At 43.7% G+C, this 19,175-nt stretch overlaps 1 protein-coding gene across 14 annotated transcripts in view; it reads left to right on the top strand.

The window, feature by feature from the left end:
* The window catches only part of LOC149284180 (ephrin type-B receptor 2-like), a 39,326-nt gene extending 26,620 nt beyond the window's left edge, over positions 1 to 12,706 (top strand). For 2 of the 14 annotated variants that reach the window (XM_089497066.1, XM_089497073.1), the window contains exons 5-15: positions 3,370 to 3,494; positions 6,272 to 6,434; positions 6,589 to 6,697; positions 6,826 to 6,893; positions 7,898 to 8,020; positions 8,121 to 8,368; positions 8,451 to 8,666; positions 10,334 to 10,483; positions 10,725 to 10,918; positions 11,226 to 11,381; positions 12,598 to 12,706. In XM_089497066.1, coding sequence (XP_089353192.1) covers positions 3,370 to 3,494; positions 6,272 to 6,434; positions 6,589 to 6,697; positions 6,826 to 6,893; positions 7,898 to 8,020; positions 8,121 to 8,368; positions 8,451 to 8,666; positions 10,334 to 10,483; positions 10,725 to 10,918; positions 11,226 to 11,381; positions 12,598 to 12,706 — 1,661 coding nt within the window. The other 12 variants (XM_089497065.1, XM_089497063.1, XM_089497070.1 and 9 more) reach the window with 12 other exon arrangements.
* The last annotated feature ends 6,469 nt before the right edge of the window (positions 12,707 to 19,175 follow it).

Here is a 19,175-nt window from a genome sequence, read left to right as displayed (position 1 = left end):
TCAGCTCATAAAGGGGTCTGAGGACAGCGCCCTGCTCTGGGAGATGAAATGATTCCTTCCCCATTCGCTGATGTGCGGTACCTTGTTCTGTGGATACATAGTGATACTTTGTGTGTTTAAACCTCCATAACACATGGAGACATCCACAGGTGCCCTTTCACTGCTGAGCAACCTCTGTAGGGCTGTCCTGTGATTTTTTAAGGTTGTGTCTTAAGATAAACAATAGTTCCATGAAACACCCCATTGTTACCAGGAGGAGACCAGGTCTGGGAAGCACCACTGCCATTATGAAATGTGGAGTGTATCGAGTGTAACTAGGTTTTTGTACAGACAGTATGTTCACAATAAGGCGTCTGGAGTTTGTAACACATGTATGTTGGTCTGTCTGTGAACATACAGAGATCCGTGTGATGTGAAATCACCTCCATGTGTTGCCAGTGTGGGTCCAGACCACTGCTGTGTCTCATAGGCGTTAGGGTCTCCTCTGACCCCAAATCTTCCACGTGCCTGTCCTGCCACACATTGGGGTAATTGAAAAATGCCAGAATTCCCTGCTGAGTGCTGGTATCGTGGCTGCATCTCCCAGGTCGGTAACCTGACACCCCAGAGATGCAGATCTTGTCGATGAGGATCTCATGAAAGCCAAAAGCGTTGCAGCTGTTCCCTCTTTAATTTCAAGCTGTTGATGATGAGAGAAACCTAGGGGGGAGGAAGGCCAGACAGGGGTGCTATGGGATCCGTCCAGCTGCCCTCGGTCTCTATTACTGGAGCGAGGTCTGGGGCCGTGCATGGCACACCAGGATATTACTTTCAGCCATTTTGGTGTTAACTGCCTGCTCCACTTCTGGCCCGTTTGACACGCTTTGTTGCTCAGTTGTTTTGGGTCATTTCCATACAGGGACACGCTCTGACACAGCTTGTTATTGTATTCTGTCAAGTATTTCCAAAAACGTGGTTTTCCTGGGGTAAAAGGAATTTCCATCGGCCCCGGGGAATTTAAAGTCTGGTTACGAGTTTGAGGATCGGTCTTTCCCCAGGGAATTTAATTGACAGAAATCAGTGTTGTCTCATTTTTAATTGCTCCCTTGGGGCTCGGGGCAGGCAGCCGCTCCCAAGACCTTTTGGAGGGGCTGAAGGGGTTACAGAGTCAATGTATGGCAGCTGCAGGATGGATACAGTTAAATCTGCTTAAAGGAGCCGCACTATTTCAAAAGGCAGACAGAGGGGATATTGGGAGAAACCTGAGAAAAAAGGCTGGCTTAATTTCTGGATGGGATGTCTGAGCGTTAAGATTGTAGAGATAAGGAGGAAATTATCCGGTATGTAGAAATGTTTTCAGCAGTTTTCCCCCAAGCACTAGTCCCGTGGCTGCGCACTGGACATCGTTCTTTACACATCCAGGAGAGATGTGGCGCTTTTCGGCCATAGCCTCAAGAGACAGACGGAGGGTGTGAACTCACATTCAGACAGCATGACACGATTTTGAAATATGAAGGCAATGACATGCAGAAAACATGCTGTATTTCAAACTCACAAATTCCTCTGCTGAGGGTAATTAGAGACAGGTGAGGAAGTGAGTATCGTCAGAGGAGTGACGGCCCTGAACCGTGGCAGATCCTCAGCCTGAGGCGCCATGTGATGGACACAATCTCAATAAAGCATTCATTTGGAAACGTTCTCAGACTCATCCACAATGGCGGGGGTGAAAGCCATGAACACTAAGGTAGAACTGGGGGCCACACAAAGTTTGTGGCAGTACATGTGAAACGCCGATAAGGACCTGTGAGAGGAAAACGTAACTACAAAGACGTAATTTTCTTGCCCCAATGTTTTAAATCCCTGTCACCTGCCCCAATGTGTGGACCTGCTTATCACATAAATGCACGATAAAGTAGTCAGAAAAGCAGGGAGGGCTCAGGATTTACCGCAGGTTAATGTGGGTGAACTAGGAGCTCCTTTATGTAAAGTCCCAAAGAGCCCCAAACCACTTCCTGATGCCCCTATAAAGGGGTTCTGAAGAGAAAGATTCGGGAACAATTCTTATGATAGCATCCGTCCATTGCTGCCAGCAGGAGGCAGTATCCGGTCTCAGGGCGTCTCTGCAGCCGTCAGGGACACTGTGCTAAGACTGGGCTGCGGCGCCAGGGATTTAAGGCAATTTTCCAGGTTCCACTCGTTGAGAGTTACTCGAGTTGCCATCGCACAGCCAGAACAAAGACTTTTTCTGCGCACATTCCAGGGAAAGGCTTGGACTCGGATCACAGCGGAGTCCAAGGAGATGAACCCGGGAGAGGGTGTTGGCAGACGGGGACGGGACGGCCTGGGCGGATTATCCAGAACACTGTGTGACAGGCAATCTTATTATCCCTGTGGCTATTGGATTAACTGGTTTTAAGATAGCATGACCATGGACACTTATATGTATGTGTAGAAAGAAAGAAAAAGACAGACACACAGAAACAGGTAGACAGACAGATGTAAGCGTGTGTTTCCTGGAATATCATAGTCTTCTTTGCCCGCTCTACGTATGTATGTCTAAAGAACCAGGCCCCCTTATTATTGGGGAACATAGGGAACAGCAGGTATAGGCCCAGTGGCATCAAGGAACCTCATCTGCCTTACACAACACACATCGGAGGAATTACGACACCGATGATAGCTTGCCGAATCCTCTGACATTAGGAAACTCACAACATTTCTGCAAAATTAAGATCCCTCATTATTGTCAAATGTTTAAAACAATTGCCCTGATTTATGTTTTTCCATACTTTGTACGCTGGCAGAGGACAGTAAATGAAAGGAAATATATTTCTAATATTTATTGTTTGTTGCGTGTTGATGCCACAAGGGAACAGAGCTCCTTATAAACAGGCCATTAATGTAGACCTTTTTGACTGCAGGGTCTGGTTGAGTTCCAATGTCAAAAGCCCAAGGTCATCTACCAATCTCATAGCAATCAGTTGACTTCTCTGACTTCATCCATTCATTAGGCAGCTGAGAGGCGAGCAACAGTCCCCAAATCTGTGCTCAGTTCAGCAGCATAACAGGATATGCATAGAATTTATTGGTCAACGAGGAGATAACGGGTCAATGCGTCTGGGATCGTACCACTAGATGTAGCAAACAGAGCAAGTGCTTAGATTGGAACTGACAGCTCCTGAACGCAGAGCCTAAAACAGCAAGGCAGCAAGCGGACAGGGCGGCCAGGTGCCCTTTACTATAGGAGCACAAATGTTCTGCTCTGATGAGTCTATAAGATGCACTGGGCTAATTCTGCAAAATGTTTGTATGATTTTCTCCCATTCAGCCTACGTTCTCACGTTCACTCTTTATTTGCGTTTTTCTGACACGTCTCCTTTATTCTTTTAGCGCCATCCACCGTGTCCATCATGCACCAAGTCAGTCGAACTGTAGACAGCATCACGTTATCTTGGTCCCAGCCCGACCAGCCCAATGGTGTCATCCTAGACTACGAGCTTCTGTTTTATGAGAAGGTGAGTTTTTTGATGGCTGGAAACCTGCCGCTTTAAGTCTGTCGTACATAAGATACCGGCATTAAATTGTATGAGGTTTCCCAAAAATAGGAAGAAAGACTCCAGACTCAGGCATGCAGGTTTCCAAAGTGTCTGATTCCAAGTGCTTGCTGGGGAACGTTGCCAATCCTCTCTATGCACATGTACGAATAAGGCAACAGAACCTCAAGGCTTCATATATAGTCCTAATTTCATCCAAATTTGTGTGATAGGGACTTTTTGTCTCATTTACAGTTTGAAGGTTCATCCTGGAATGTAGGCCTTACAGGCTTGGATTAAAGTTTTAATATATTTTAAATTCCTGAACGCTCTGGATTCTGTTACCTTGTGATTTAAAGTGTAGCGAGTGTCTGTTAGGCTAGGTTTCCACTTGGGATTTTTTTTGCAAAAATGCCCATAATAACGCCAATTCAGCCACACGGCGTTTTATTAGTGAAAAAATGCTGCAGCCAGATGTTAGCTGTTCTTCAATAGGAAATCGCAGAATGCCATATCCACTTGGCGTTTTTCTGTTTGGCGTTTTTTCAGTCCTCTTTGGCGTTTTTCTGCTTTTTTGGGCTCTGTGGCAGTTTTTCAGAATCGCAGCATGTTGACACCCTGGCGTTTTTTGCAAGGAAATCTTGGCGTTTTTCTCCAATAGAAGTCTATGGGAGAGAAAAAATGCCATGAAAAAGCCATGTGGGTTTTGCCTTGGCGTTTTTTATGGCGTTTTTTACCAGAGTTACAATGCAGAGGATGGACCCGGTATCTGTGAGTCCTACGAGAAATAGGCTGGAAACAAACAGTTTCACACAAAACAAAGTTCATAATGAATTTTACACCATTTGGAACAAACATCCAATACAAACAAACCAACTGGATCCTGCCTGCCAAAAGCAACAGCAAACAATTTGCAGCATCATTTGGGGCCAATCTTCCTAGAGGAGCAGACATTCGGAATAAAGCAGGCCTAACAAACCACAGAAAAGAGACAAAAGGGTCCGCCGGGGCGTTTAAGTAGAACTCTACCAAGGAAATGACATCAGGAGGGGGCAGATACTTGCCATTTATCCTAATCCCTTTTAGCTGGGTGAAAATTCCAACGTGTAAAGGCTGGAAAAACTGCCTAAGGTCAAAAAAGCTAAAACGCCAGAAAAAACTCCAGAAAAAATGCCAAAACGCAGGTAAATGCAGTGGCAGTTTTCTTGGCGTTTTTCATCAAGAACATAACGCAGGACAAAAACCCAAGTGGAAACCTAGCCTAAAGGTGCTGAGTTGGGAGCATGTTGCAGGCCTGCTTTAAATCTCAGTACCTTCAGTGAACCTTCTCCTCCAGTAGTGGTGCCACGGTCCCTCTCAAACCTACATACATACTCTATGCAGGGAGGGACACTTCTATTCGGGGATAAGCAGGATCTACATACTCTGCTTTTTCCAGTCTTCTGCCTTCACCGGTCAAGCCATCAATGTACAGGTTTCGAGCGTCAAGCCTTCAATGCCCTACTATAACGGGCAACAAGCGATGAGTGTTGACGTTTAAGTTATTCAGGCATGAAGTGTCTTGGGAAACCCTTTAAGCTGCTCTTTTCTGTCAGAACCAATGTAATGTGGAGGTGTTGGTTCCAAAGACTTATTTGATTTATAGAAATCACTGCAGGAGCTCAGGTAAACCATAGGCGCGGATGAGATACTCTGACGGCTCAGTCTATACACAGCATCAACCCACCAGCCAGCGCTCAGGGGCATGTTGGGTTAATAGCAAATTGTTCCCAGTCCACTACTTAGTGTTTAGTCCTCTAACCCCTTTGTTGCTGGAAGAGTTAATCTTTCGTGCAATGTTAGGGTAGCCTTGAGAATAAGATTACAATTTATCTCTGGGATCTGAGACATTTGTTCCCCTTTGTTTCAACATCTGTTTTGGAGAAAGGGCAGGGACCCATATCTTGGACATGACGAGATTTCTCTGGCTGCATATTAAATAATTTCCCCTGGTATTTTCTGATACATGAGATATCGCTTCCATTTGAACTCTTCTATCACCGCGGCTGAAAAAGAAAACTGATCTTGTTACCTCACGTTCCACGAGAAAGGTTCAGTTTAAAAGGAATTAAAAAATCAAAAGTTGGTGTTTTGTGCATTAATATGTGTTGATGTGCCAAGTGTATTACTTTTCTAGTTTTATGTGTAAACCCTGCATGTAGCGACTAATATTCCCTGCCACAACGCTTCACGGCCGCTCCCATGCGTGCCGCATGAATGGCCCGGCACAAAATTGGTTCATTTTTGTGAAACCTTAAACCCGCTACATGCTCTGCAGTACAAACATAAACCCACAAATGTCGACTAAGAAGGCCTGACGGCAAACATTGGCCACGTGAAGAAACACCATATAAGAAATAAAAACTATTTGACAATCCTGGGATGACAGATTTTGTTTAAGTACCAGGCTGATAATTAGGGGTTGGGTGACCCTGGTTTGTCCTCCATGCTTTGTGCCCGGAGGAAAAATATCCACGGCAGCCGTCCTGCTGTCCCCAGTAGGAAGCTCAGTAGAGCCATACGGGCCAGAGACCTCACTCATTTGGCACAGAATCTTCTGGCTGATACCAGCCCCTCTGCCCATCTAGTGTGGTCTTACAGAGAAAGATCTAGTGCACAGGATCTGCCAGGATTTCACTGTTCAGGGGCAAAGCAGACAATGTTGGAAATGGAGGGGAAATGTTTTAAATAAACGTGTGTCATTTATCTGTCTTTAATAGGACCTTACGGAACACAACTCATCCGTGGTAAAAAGCTCTACCAACACTGTGATAGTGCCAGGTCTAAAAGCGGGCACAATATACGTCTTCCAGGTGCGCGCACGCACGGTGGCAGGTTACGGCCGATACAGCGGCAAGATGTATTTCCAGACCATGACGGAAGGTAAGGAGATGTATATTACCCTGTGTAATTATCCTGGGGTGAGGGTGGACAGCAGAGCTACACTGGGGACTTGACTTTTGGGCATGATTTGGAAGTATGAAAGAATACCCGTCCGTAAGCAAGCACAGCGTGACCTGACCCTTTGTTTTTTTAGCTGAATATCAGAGCAGCTTCCAGGAGAAACTTCCCCTGATTATTGGTTCCTCCGCCGCAGGCCTCGTCTTCCTCATCGCGCTCGTGGTCATCATCATTGTCTGTAACAGGTACAGTAGTGTTGTACCTGATATTTTGCAGATTGTACAGTTTTTCCTTGGTGTAAATTTGCTGTTTATATCTTGCATTTTCATGGCTGTCTGGATTACAGGTTAAGCATTGTTTGTATTTTTTCTAGAAGACGAGGCTTTGAAAGAGCCGATTCCGAGTACACAGATAAGCTCCAGCATTATACCAGTGGCCACAGTACGTACCGACTGCCTTCACCAGGGCTGGGTGCTCGTTCTCTCGTTGGTTCGTTGGTTGATTTCTTCCCTTAATGTTGTGTTAAAGCCACCAGTCCACCAAACCATAATCAGCCATGGCCTGAACCACGGACCATTCTGCCTCATATTTAACCTTTGGAAATTGTTTTTGTTTAAATGAATATACCAAAATTTGTCTTCATAATAATGTGACGTTATTTGATTCGGATGCAACTATGCCCACAAATCTGTAAATCCACATGTTGTTTTATTAAAGGCCACGTGTTGTGAAACACCAACAGTTTTTGTGGCAGTGGCACTTAGCTTCTTGTCTCTTCCTCCCGTAGAGACCAGTGAATGGACTGTCATCCATTCCATCCTCATCTTTTCATGTTCATTTATGGTACAAATCATTCCTCATTAAAAGGGAAATTATCGCCCAGCGAAGCCCATGTGGTAGGAATCAACGGTTGCTTTGTGCGACCTAACATGGCCACTAAAGCTCATGTGAAGGAAAAGCACAGTGTTACTTTACTGCTGCTGGGAATGCTAAGAAGGGAACGTGGGGCATCCATTTACGTGCCATCGGTTATTAAACAAGACTGTTTTTAGTATAATTTCCCTTTAAATGAGTGACATGTTATATGTTTGTCTGTTCTCACCTTTTTGTATGGGTTAGTCAGACAAAAATCGAAATACAATCCAATTTTAGGCATTTAACTGTAACTCAGCCCAACATTCGCCAAACACATGTACCCATACTGTGTGACGATACCAAGTCATACAAATTTATCTACTAAAATTTAGAGAAGTATCCACCTTAGAAATATCTCCAAACGGCACAGCCACATGACATGACACAATGAGCTGGAAACATATCACACGCCAGCTACATACAATAATGTGAGATAATTAATCCATGTGTCCAGCCTGTGTCTGTTATAGAATGTCTCAGTTTCCTCTTCCCAAGCTCCTGGTGTCTCAGTTTTTATTTTCCCATTGCAGTGACTCCAGGAATGAAGATTTACATTGATCCCTTTACCTACGAGGATCCAAATGAAGCCGTCAGAGAATTTGCCAAAGAGATTGATATTTCCTGCGTGAAAATTGAGCAGGTGATTGGAGCAGGTAAGATCAAGGGATGGAGGATATAAACTGCAAACACATAACGATGCTGCACTATATAAATCAATAGATGACAATCATTCCGCCAACCCATCTCTTGCAGGAGAATTTGGGGAGGTTTGCAGTGGTCACCTGAAGCTTCCCGGTAAAAGGGAGATTTTTGTGGCAATAAAAACCCTGAAGTCTGGGTACACAGAGAAGCAGCGGCGAGACTTCCTGAGCGAGGCTAGCATTATGGGACAGTTCGACCATCCCAACGTGATCCATTTGGAAGGAGTTGTAACCAAAAGTTCTCCAGTGATGATCATCACGGAATTCATGGAGAATGGGTCCCTGGACTCCTTCCTACGGGTATGACAATGGGCCAACGAGAGACGTTTCTATGGAAGAGAGTTAGTTCCCCACAAGTAATTTAATGTATTATTTCTTTCAGCAAAATGACGGTCAGTTTACTGTGATCCAGCTGGTGGGCATGCTGAGGGGCATCGCAGCCGGCATGAAGTATTTAGCTGATATGAACTACGTCCATCGTGATTTGGCAGCACGGAACATCTTAGTGAACAGTAACTTGGTGTGCAAGGTGTCAGACTTTGGTCTCTCTCGGTTCCTAGAGGATGATACGTCAGATCCAACATACACGAGTGCCCTGGTGAGTGTGTTAACAGATCTGTGGGGTTACCAGTGGCTGGATCCTGATTCCACACGTGCTGGAGCCATGTATTCAGGTCTCAGAGATGTTCATGGGGATAATGTTTAAAACCAAGACGTACATCTATATAGCGAGTGGATTATTTAAAAAAACATCACAATTTGATTAATGTTCCCTCGCCACATTAAAATATTTCATCCCTGGGTCTATTATTATTTAGAGTGTGTAGTGCAAACAGATTCCGCAGTGTAGTACATACAGGATTATCCGTATATATGACATTGAAACAACAAGTGTACAATCTTTCAAATAAAAGCAAACATGTCCAAATAAACAGGGAGACCTTGATCTAACGAGCACCGATTACAGGGACAGATACAGCTGCGCATTCCATTCAGACACGACTCGCCTTGTGCTGCTTCTCTGCAATAACTGTGTGTTTAATTTTACAACAAAGAATGGGCTATTCTTGTAAATAGTCCTTCCCCAGTAATAAAGAAATCCCTTGCTAATTCCCCATACAGCCGTCCCCATGCCCCCCTTCCAGTGACTTCATCTGCGATATTCAGATCCACAGCAGATAAAAGGAATTCCGCGGATTGGCACGGTGACCTTGCACCCCTCACATTTAAAGGACAGTAGGATTTTGGTGGGATTTATGCCCCTAGTGACAGAAAGGTAGCACCAGCTGACATCCCGACAGTCACTCACACTAATAAGAGAGCTGCCGGCTGCCACTCACAGTCCTTTGTCCTCCTGTCTTCAGCTCCCAAGCCATATAAATGTACAGAGATTTCTCATTTCTAGGGACAGGATTTAGCAAGGTCTCTGTCATCGCAATGTAATCACCCCACTAATTAATTACCTACTGGTCGCCCGTGGGCAGGAAGCCTTCAAGTAGATGACTCCGTGTTTCATGTTGAATACATGGCCTCTTCAGCCGTAATTCTGCAGGAGGACACATACTTTATTCCATCTCCTAGAAGGATGGAGGAGGAACCCAGATTCCTGATAGCGAGATGCCGTGGGGCTGAGAATACGCTAGCTAGTTTATTAATCAGCTGTGGTTTTAAGGACATGATCTATTTCTGTATCCTGCTCTATTTCGCTTTTTGTTTTCAGGAACCTTTAGATTGTAAGTTCTAGGGACAGACAGGAGGGTAAACCATGAGCTGCAGGCACAGGCTGTAGCGCTGTAATTGGCCAGGTGTGCAATATTTTCCAGGAAAAGAACAATTATTTCCCAAAAAACCCAGACAAATATTATCCAGCTCACAGATCTCACCCACAATTTAACCCTTAAACATCTGGGCGGTCAGCTGATTTCACAGAATTCCACTGTTGCTCTGGGAGATGAAAGGATGCAAATAAGTACCTGGGAAAATGGGACGATGTGTTCACATTCGAGGCATCCCCAAAAACTAGAAGCAAAATACAGAGGCATGTCCTTAATGGATTATGTTAACGGTAACGCAGCCCCAATGTTCAGCTACATATATAAGGGGTGTAACGGGGCACAGTATAAAGGTGATTTCTGAAGGAATATATCTAGAGGGTAATATTGCAGCCTGTCAGTAAAATGCGGGCAGTGAGGGGGGTCACAGAGGACGTGGTGGGGATTTGGCTGCCTTATTCTGCATTTTCAGCTTTGTGAGTCTTTCCTCCAGGGTGGTAAAATTCCCATTCGATGGACGGCGCCAGAAGCGATCCAGTACAGGAAGTTCACCTCCGCCAGTGACGTTTGGAGTTACGGCATTGTCATGTGGGAGGTGATGTCATACGGGGAGAGGCCGTACTGGGACATGACCAATCAAGATGTAAGTGGAGATGCTGCTGGCGTATTGTTAATAAGAACACAAGGGAGCTCCATCAATAGCAATTCCATTTCAGTGGCTTTAAGAAACAAGAGAAGGGGTTGGACATATTTTAAACTCTGTTAAAATATTGGGGAGAGTTGTCTGTTTTTACCTGGACCAATGCTTGAAACGATGGTGTCTTTGTAAGGCTGAACTTGTTGTCCCTGCACAGCAGAGCTTCTTAAAATGTGAATTATTGCAGGTAATAAATGCCATTGAGCAAGACTACCGACTGCCACCTCCGATGGACTGTCCAAACGCCCTTCACCAGCTCATGTTGGACTGTTGGCAGAAGGATCGGAACCACAGGCCAAAGTTTGGACAGATTGTTAATACTCTGGATAAAATGATCCGGAACCCAAACAGTTTGAAAGCAGTGGCTCCTCTATCGTCTGGGTAGGTATAATGCAGAGCCGGGATCCTAGCTTGGCTTTGTCAAGATACACTGAGGTTTATCTACTGGATACAGCCGGTAGACGGTTGTTTACGCCATTGGTGGCTGGAAATGGTCTCTATGTCTGTTTCTTTGAGCCGAGTGTAGGATACTGCATGGAAATTACAGTATATTTGCCTTACTGTATTAGACTTGAACACCAGGGCCAGATAAATGTGCCCCTATTTATTTCATTATTCGTTCATTTGGTGCGTGGGAAGGAGCTACTTTGTGTGTTTGATTAAAAGTTCTGTTTTTTCCTGTGTTTAGAATCAACCTCCCGCTGCTGGACCGCACGGTACCCGATTACACCAGCTTCAACACTGTAGACGAATGGTTGGACGCCATTAAAATGGGCCAGTACAAGGAGAGCTTTGCCAACGCTGGCTTCACCTCGTTCGATGTTGTATCACAGATGATGATGGAGTAAGTTTGGTAACTAAGCCACCCCAGAAAGAAAGGCCATAGGGAATAGCTGAAAAATCTGAGCCCTTAATCAGCTGTGTAATACACTTTTTATATGTCAGGTTATTGATTAGCTCTTCTGACAACGCTTACACTATATTCTACTTTTTATTGAGATTAAAAGGCACTGCAATTTCTGAGTTTCAGGAGAACATTCCTGTCACTCTTCAGTTCCTAAACATCATAGCCCTGAGAATGCTCAAGAGCTTCTTCTAAACATGAGAGCTTCTTGTGATTAAGAGACTTTAATGTCAGAGGCATCTCACAGCCATTTAGAGGTTTCATAGGAAAAAAGGCATCTTTCAGAAATGGAATAAAGCAGGGCTGTGACATGTAGTGCAGCTTTATTCCCCGGGAACTCTGGCCAACATCTCTTTATAAATCCCAGGGTCGAATGAATCAGAGCTGCCCTTTCTCCTCACGTCTTTACCTGTAGGGTGCAGGGCTTACAGGGTGCAGGTTCTGTCCCTTTTATCTCGATACATTGTGTGCAGATTGCCCTGAAAGTTCTGCTCTCGGAGTTGCCAAACACGCATTAGACATGCAGGTGTATAACCCAGGTGGGTGATGTCATTCACACCGACCAAACTCTTTCCTAATTCCGTGCCAGACACGACTGCCGGCATTTCAGGGTTTATAGTGAAGAGAATGTATGACTGCAGCCAAAGGCAAGATTTTCTCAGCTTTAAGACTAATCTTGAAAGATTTGAGCCTGATTTCACTGAACTCAAAGCAGAGCTCATGGGAGCTTCAAACGTAAATGACCTGTTCATTAAAGACGTGTGTAAAAGTACGGCTGCCAGAACGCCTTTGTATTTTGGAGAACCAATATTTGTTCTCTCTTGTGAAGCTTGTAAGTATCAGGCCTGCCCTGCAGCAAGCAAACAGACGTGACAAGCTCATAGCACAGCTGTCCTGTAAGAACCATTTAAACTCTTCAGCCCCCCGTGTACCATGCCCCTGGGCATCTGCGGGCGTTTTCAGGCATGTCCCTTTGTCTGATGTGGACAGCTTTGTTTGCATTTCAGTGCAATGTCCCGTTATACTAGAAATGCGGTGCCTGTATACAGGGTAATGTTTATAGACTGAAGATGCCTCACAAATTACTTTGGATGTTTATAAGCAGCTTAGTTAGATATCACTTCTGATTTTTCTTTGGCGCCTCCCTGTTTTCTAGGGATATTCTACGAGTCGGGGTGACCTTAGCTGGACACCAGAAAAAAATTCTCAACAGCATCCAGGTAATGAGAGCACAGATGAATCAGATCCAGTCGGTAGAAGTTTAATGTTGAAGATTTGCTTCCTCGTCCTCAGACTTCCTTTGTCCTATAGCTCCGAGCCACCCCTTTTCTCCCGCACCCCAAAACCTGGTTCAATGAAGTTTCAGTAGCGGATTCGGAGCAGGCAGGACCTTGTTTAACCTCTATTTGGCCGCTGAGAGGATTCTTCCTTTATCTTTATCCTCAGAAATGTGCCACACATGAAGCAGATAATATTTACTCCCGGGGTGATGGGCCTGGGGTTTATGAAGATTATTTTTTAAAAATGTAGACATACAGCAATGGATTTGTTTTAAAAATACAAGTTAAAAAAAGGGCTTGAAGACAGTGGCCACAATTTTCACAACTAAAAAAGGGAGACTGGGCACATCACGCCTTCCACTACACGATTATCAAAAACATAGACTGCTGACAAAAAATGCAGCGAAAAGCCTCGTTATTTGGGGCTAAAAAAAACTAAAACACAATTGGAAGGACCAGATCTAGACACTGGGTGTATGGCGCATTTCAGGAGGGTTTCACGCCGTGAGCCTGCACATAAACTCTAACATCAAGAGGAAGAGGAAATTATATAGAGAAAAAAAAACAGAGCTGAAATGTTATTTCCATTAAATGGACCGATTGCATCTCTGAATACAACTCTTCACCTTGAAGATGTTACAAAAAGCAAAATAAAGGCTTTTTCTGTGGAAGGAGAAGATGCCTTTGAGACTTAAATGCTTGAAAATGTTACAAGAGACGATTTCTTTTTAGCTTGTTTTGTGAGTTATACATTTCGCAGGGGCCGCCGATGCCACACCTCAGAGCGCGTCTCATACATATCATGTGCACAAAAGTGATGTCATCACTAACTGCCAACGACCCCTTTCTCAGAAGATTCCCTAGTACAGTGTGTAGTCGGTTTTAATTACAAAACTCTGAAGTGTAAAAAATGTTATGTCGTCAATGTTGTTGTTGTTCGGGAACATGTTCCTACTATGTTTGTTTACACCACTTTGACTTTTTTTAAATTGTTTTTAAATACTCAAAGTTTGATATTGCTTAAAAAAAAGAACAAAAACATCATAACAAATAGGATACCTTTCGCCTGAAGTAGGTTATCTGAGAAATGAGCATTTATGCACAACCAGGTCATCATTGGATGATGGATTGTCCCATCTCATCGGGTCTTCTCCATCTCCTGGTAGCAGACCGGAAGACGGCCGCCCATTCGACCGCCGCCTGGAGCAAAGCGCATTGTTTCGTGGGCCTACTTTGTTCCGTTTCCCTCTTTCCCTACTCTTGTTTGCAGCTTATTATATAAGCTTCTCCATGTCGTGTGATGGCTTTAGAGATAAGGAAGTGAGGACTGAATGAACCCCATGGGTACAGAGGTAGCACAGCCAACGCCTTGCGCACGCTTTTGTTTTTGTATTTTATTGAGGTTGGGCAGTGGTAATTGACCTTCTGACCATCCCAGTCGGGCACTTTAATGAGCTGTCATGTTCCTTATATCTGTAAAAGGGGATCTCGCCACTGATTGGGTACACGGTGGAGGAGAAGATTGGGTGGTTGATTTGTGCGGTTTTTTGGGTATTTTTTCTATCTGGCGGTATGGATTCAGGAAGAAGACGTGTGGTCAGAATCAAGCTACATGGTTCTGTGTCATCGCGGCCAGTCACTTTTCCTACAAGGCTTCATTTACAGAATAGATTTTCTCTATATGCCGTGTGCCAATTTCACAGAGTGATCCAGTATTTTCCCGGTGTGTGTTCCAGGGCTTTTAGTATGCAGGGTGTTCAACCATATTTCTGATTCCGTCCTTACTGGGCAAGACTACAGACACTGAGAAACATTTTCTAAGATAACATGCAGCACGTAGATAGTGTAGATTAGGAATAGTTCCCTGGGAACATTCTCCCTTTGGATTTTTATACGAAAGACATACATCACTGGCACTTAAAATCCATTGACTGGATCAGTTGTAGAAGATTTTAACCACAGTTGGCTACAAGGAGAAGACAGATTCCTGGAGTTCTGCTGATGAGCAATGTTTACTTCATGAATAATATTTCCATTCATAAGTGAATCAACTTTATCTGCAATTAACTAACTTCAAAAACCACCCGTTTGCAGTAAACGTCAGTCAAGTTTTTTGCAAATCAGGAACATGGGTGACAATCAGCTTCTATTGAACATTAGCCTTATAACAGTACACGTGCCGCTCTTATAGCTGGGAACTAAGGAATTACAAAGTGTTACAAGTGTACAAGTTTTAAAAACAAACTACACATTTTCTAACTATTGTGTGTGACAACTTTAGTGTTGGCTGCATGAGGATCATACCTCCTTCTGAAACCTTAGTGGTTCCCCACATTTAAATAATGTTTTTAAAACAGGAAACATGGGTTTTAGTTCATTTATTCCAATAAACTCACTAAATCTGCAGACATGGAGGGGGCCACTATAAGCAGTTGTGAAATATTTTGGGTGACTTTTTTTTTTTGGTCAGGAGTCCTGCGGTGTGCTTAAGTCTGAGCCATTCTATTATTTACCATAGGCAATGATAAATATTTTTTAAGGGAATTCAGTAATGAAGAAATCATGGCGAGAATTCAATTTTCAGTACAAGACATATAGCTAGCTCCCTACAGCGGTTATAATGAAAAAGAGCTGTAAATATGAAGGTCACATTGAAAATCTAGCCAAAGGTCCAGAGTCAAACCTGATACCCATTCAGAATCCAGAAGAGTCACCCGTTAACCAATTGGCATCCGGTACACGTCTGGCAGTGTATACCCAATCAGAATCATGTATATCAGACATTACCCAATCAGCATCTAGTACAGACTTTGATTATCCAACGAGCATCCAGTATCAGATTATACCTGAATGGTAGCTAGCCAATCATTGAGTAGTGTTAGAACACAATATAAAAGAAACCAGCCGATCAATAAGGACAGTTAGAACACATATAAGCCAACCCAGCCAATCAATGAATGCAGTTAGAACGCATACAAAGCATGTCAGCCAATCAATGAGTATTGTTAGAAGATGTATATAACAAGCCAGCCAATTAAAATCCAGTGTATTAGAAACATAGAATCAGATAAGAACCATTCGCCCCTCTAGTCTGCCCCGTGTAATCCCGCCTGTGCGTTATGGGAGCGCGGTACGTTTCACCAGTTTAATGTTGTGATGGTGAAGACTTTCTGTGGGGTGCTTGCAGTCCCAATAAAGTAGATTTTCGGTTATAATGTGTGGCGTTTCGGCTGATCTCCATTAAATGTTTCCCCTTTAATTGGCTGGTACTTTGTTTTTCTCCATTCCCTTCACATAAAACATTTACTTTAATAATTCTTACTGGAAGCAAAAATGTTTCCATCTGGCACATGTAACATGCGTCGGGTGTAAAAAGCCCTTTGGTATGTTAGGCGCGGTAGTACGTATGTTCTATTTTACCAGAGCTTAAAGACATGTTTTGTGAATTATTCCATGCAAAAGGGTTTTTAGGGTTTTACTTGCCTAGAACTAGGATCTCTTAGCTGCAGAATCATTAGTTATGACATAACTCTCAGGATTTAATGCTGTGTCCACAAAATGCCGGTGTGGTCCCAATTTGGGTTCTGCCCCAACAAGGGCTGGAGATGCAAAGTTCTCTATATCTGCTGAATATCTTCGCGTCCGTGGATTAAATCCGTCCCCTGCTCGAACAGGAGGATTGTGTTCAATCAATGTGAGATGTTAACATTTCACTGTGAAAGTTTCCAGAAATATCGTTGGCTTTATCCGTCTGTTCCATGCCGCCGCTGTTTGAGGTGTCCAGGGCTGTTTATGGGACGTGTGTATGAAACCGTTTTTGACAGAGGGATAAGATGCTTTGCAGAGCACCAAAGAATTTCTTTTAAATGCACAATAGTTTTTGGTTATGCGCTGGGCAGAATAAGGCAGTTGGTGAATAAAATCTTTGTGGAACAGATGGGTCAGACTGTGACTTAGTGGTCTGGGGATAGCATTTGTCTCTGAGCCAAACTCCTCTCCGCTCCTTGCGCATGTTTTAATTTGTGAAGTATATTCATTTTTGAGCGTTTAGAGCGTGATTGATTCCAGGGGGTTGCATTAAAAATTTGTGGGGCGTCCCCTGGGGCAGTAGAGGCCAAACCGATGAACCCACATTTCCCGGTTGGCTTATCACTCTGGGACCGAATTGCTTGAACGGGACCATTTCGAATAACGGGACCTCTCTTCACATGCGACGACCATTTTGGAGAGGCCGTTCCGGGAGTCACCATCACTCTGGATTTTCCTTAAGGTTTGGGGATAAATATTATTATTTTGCTTCACTTCTGGACAATATGAACTGTGCCATAAATTGCAGATTCTCTGCATCGGAATCAATCTGTATCCTTCGTTTTACTGCTGATTTTTACTATCGGTGCCACCTTCACACCAGGACAAGCAACACATATTAAGCCTACACTGTGATTCACTACCAGACCCTTCCTCGGAAACCATGAAAATGTATGCACAGAAAAACCCATCAGTTTCTTGTCAATGGCTGAAATAAATACTTTGGTTATTAAAACAATAAACAATTTGTTGTGTAAATGCACGAGTTTAGGTATTGTAAGCAAATGAAATTAATATGGTGGTGATGTACCGGCTTGTTAACATCATTAAGGGCTGAATGCAGACTCCTGCGTCCTATCGCCAACCCATCGAGATTTCGTGAAACAGACTTATACTGTTTGTTCACGCAAACTGCCACGGGGTCTGCGCAGTGGGGCAGTGGGCATTCCGTATGACGAGGGTGTTGGGCTGAGAATGGATGTGTTATGTAAAACGTATACATTTAGGAAAAGCTGAATTTGAGCGGCAAAATAAATAAACAGGTGCTTCCTTGAACTTGCCATGGCCATCCACGTGACGCATTTACTGATAAATAAACTGTGATTTTTTTTTCACGTTGCTTATTTTCTTAATGTCCTGTGTAGAATTAGGTTTCAAACTAATGGCTCCGCGTATGTTTCTTACAAACAAATACCTATTTCTGGAGTGTATGCGCAAGCGTCCCCGGGGACGCAACTACAAGGGGTCCTTGTGCGGCTTTTTACCGTTTGTTTCAGCCTCCAACAACTAAGAGAAATGTACCTGAATTATTCTGCTTTGTGCCATTACATATATGATATTTAGTAACTTTACGTGTTTTTAAACATTATTATCGAGTTTCCCACACGGAACGTGTCCAGTTCTTGATGTGTGTAAGACTTAAATAAGGAAACCCCCAGATTTAGCTGCAGTTAATACGGCTGTTATATTAAAGATGACCAAGAGATCCAGGCTCACGATCTGGAGAGTTTTATTGCAAGACACCAGATTAAAAATGTTTAGCGACACAAAACCCTATGTGATGGTTTAATCGTGCATGGCGAACCATCGCCTGCTGATCAGTAATGGCAGGGATGGCGTTCCTCGGTATATCCAGGGGCTGGATATCTAGCCAATCCAGAGGAACCATTTGGTTTCCCTTTGGCCAAAGACAGTACTTTCTGGAGCAGCTGTTCCTTTTGGGATTGGAGTGAAAATCAGGACAAAGCAGAGAGTTCCCAGCTTTGGATACATGGAACCATTAGCAGGCACACGGGGTGGGATTTATACAGCACTTGCAGTCCGATGTTTTAGAAGCTTTATACTACGTCGGTGTAATAATGGTAAACTACCGAAAATTCATTACTCTTACAAAGCCTAGGTACATTTTAATGCTGAATTCCCTGAATGACATTATTAGTAGCTTTCATAGAACGTTCGCATTTTAGCTGTAGAATTGGGGGGGGGGGGGGGTTAAATTTGGGCTGGTAAAGGGTAATTTTTTGTTTCTATTTCTGTTATGAAATAAAACGATTAATTATTTCAGCCACTGCACATATCCTCAGACCTTGGACCGGACAGACAGAATAATTTTGGGTGTTACTCTTCGATGGCTGCATAGAAATAATATGCTAATAGATCGGGTCTTCACCTCCCCGCAGATGTCTCTGGAACCAACGAGGGTAAATGTGCATTTTAAATCAACAGCAAATCTCATTTAATTCAAAGACAATGCGGGTTTGTGCTGGTTCAGTGCTACAATGTGCCAAACTTTGTAAACTCCCGATAACCTTGGCCCCCCTCATCTAATGCAGGAGTGTGAACGCTCTTGTCAAAGGTGGTGACAGTAATTGGCAGAAACATTCAAACAACAAGAGGGAACAAGCCCGCTGTGCGGACACCATTAACCTTCTCAGTGCCACAAGGATCCTACTGTTTTCCTGCACTGTGGTGACAATGGGTCCTTTTGGAAAGACCTTGTTGGACTGGTCACTCAGGGCAAATACTGTTCCCTCCGCTCATTTAGCAAAGGGTAAGTGTGTTAGACTAGAAAGCGCTATTTCTTGATGTCTCGGTGGGTTTTTGTCCCTTCTTCGGGATCAACTAATATGGGTTTGAGGAACGGTTG

The sequence above is a fragment of the Sceloporus occidentalis genome, unplaced genomic scaffold (genome assembly GCF_023333645.1).
Source record: "Sceloporus occidentalis isolate IW3139 unplaced genomic scaffold, rSceOcc1.0.p SCAF_98, whole genome shotgun sequence".
NCBI lineage: Eukaryota > Metazoa > Chordata > Lepidosauria > Squamata > Phrynosomatidae > Sceloporus > Sceloporus occidentalis.
This window is presented reverse-complemented; position numbering and strand designations above follow the sequence as displayed.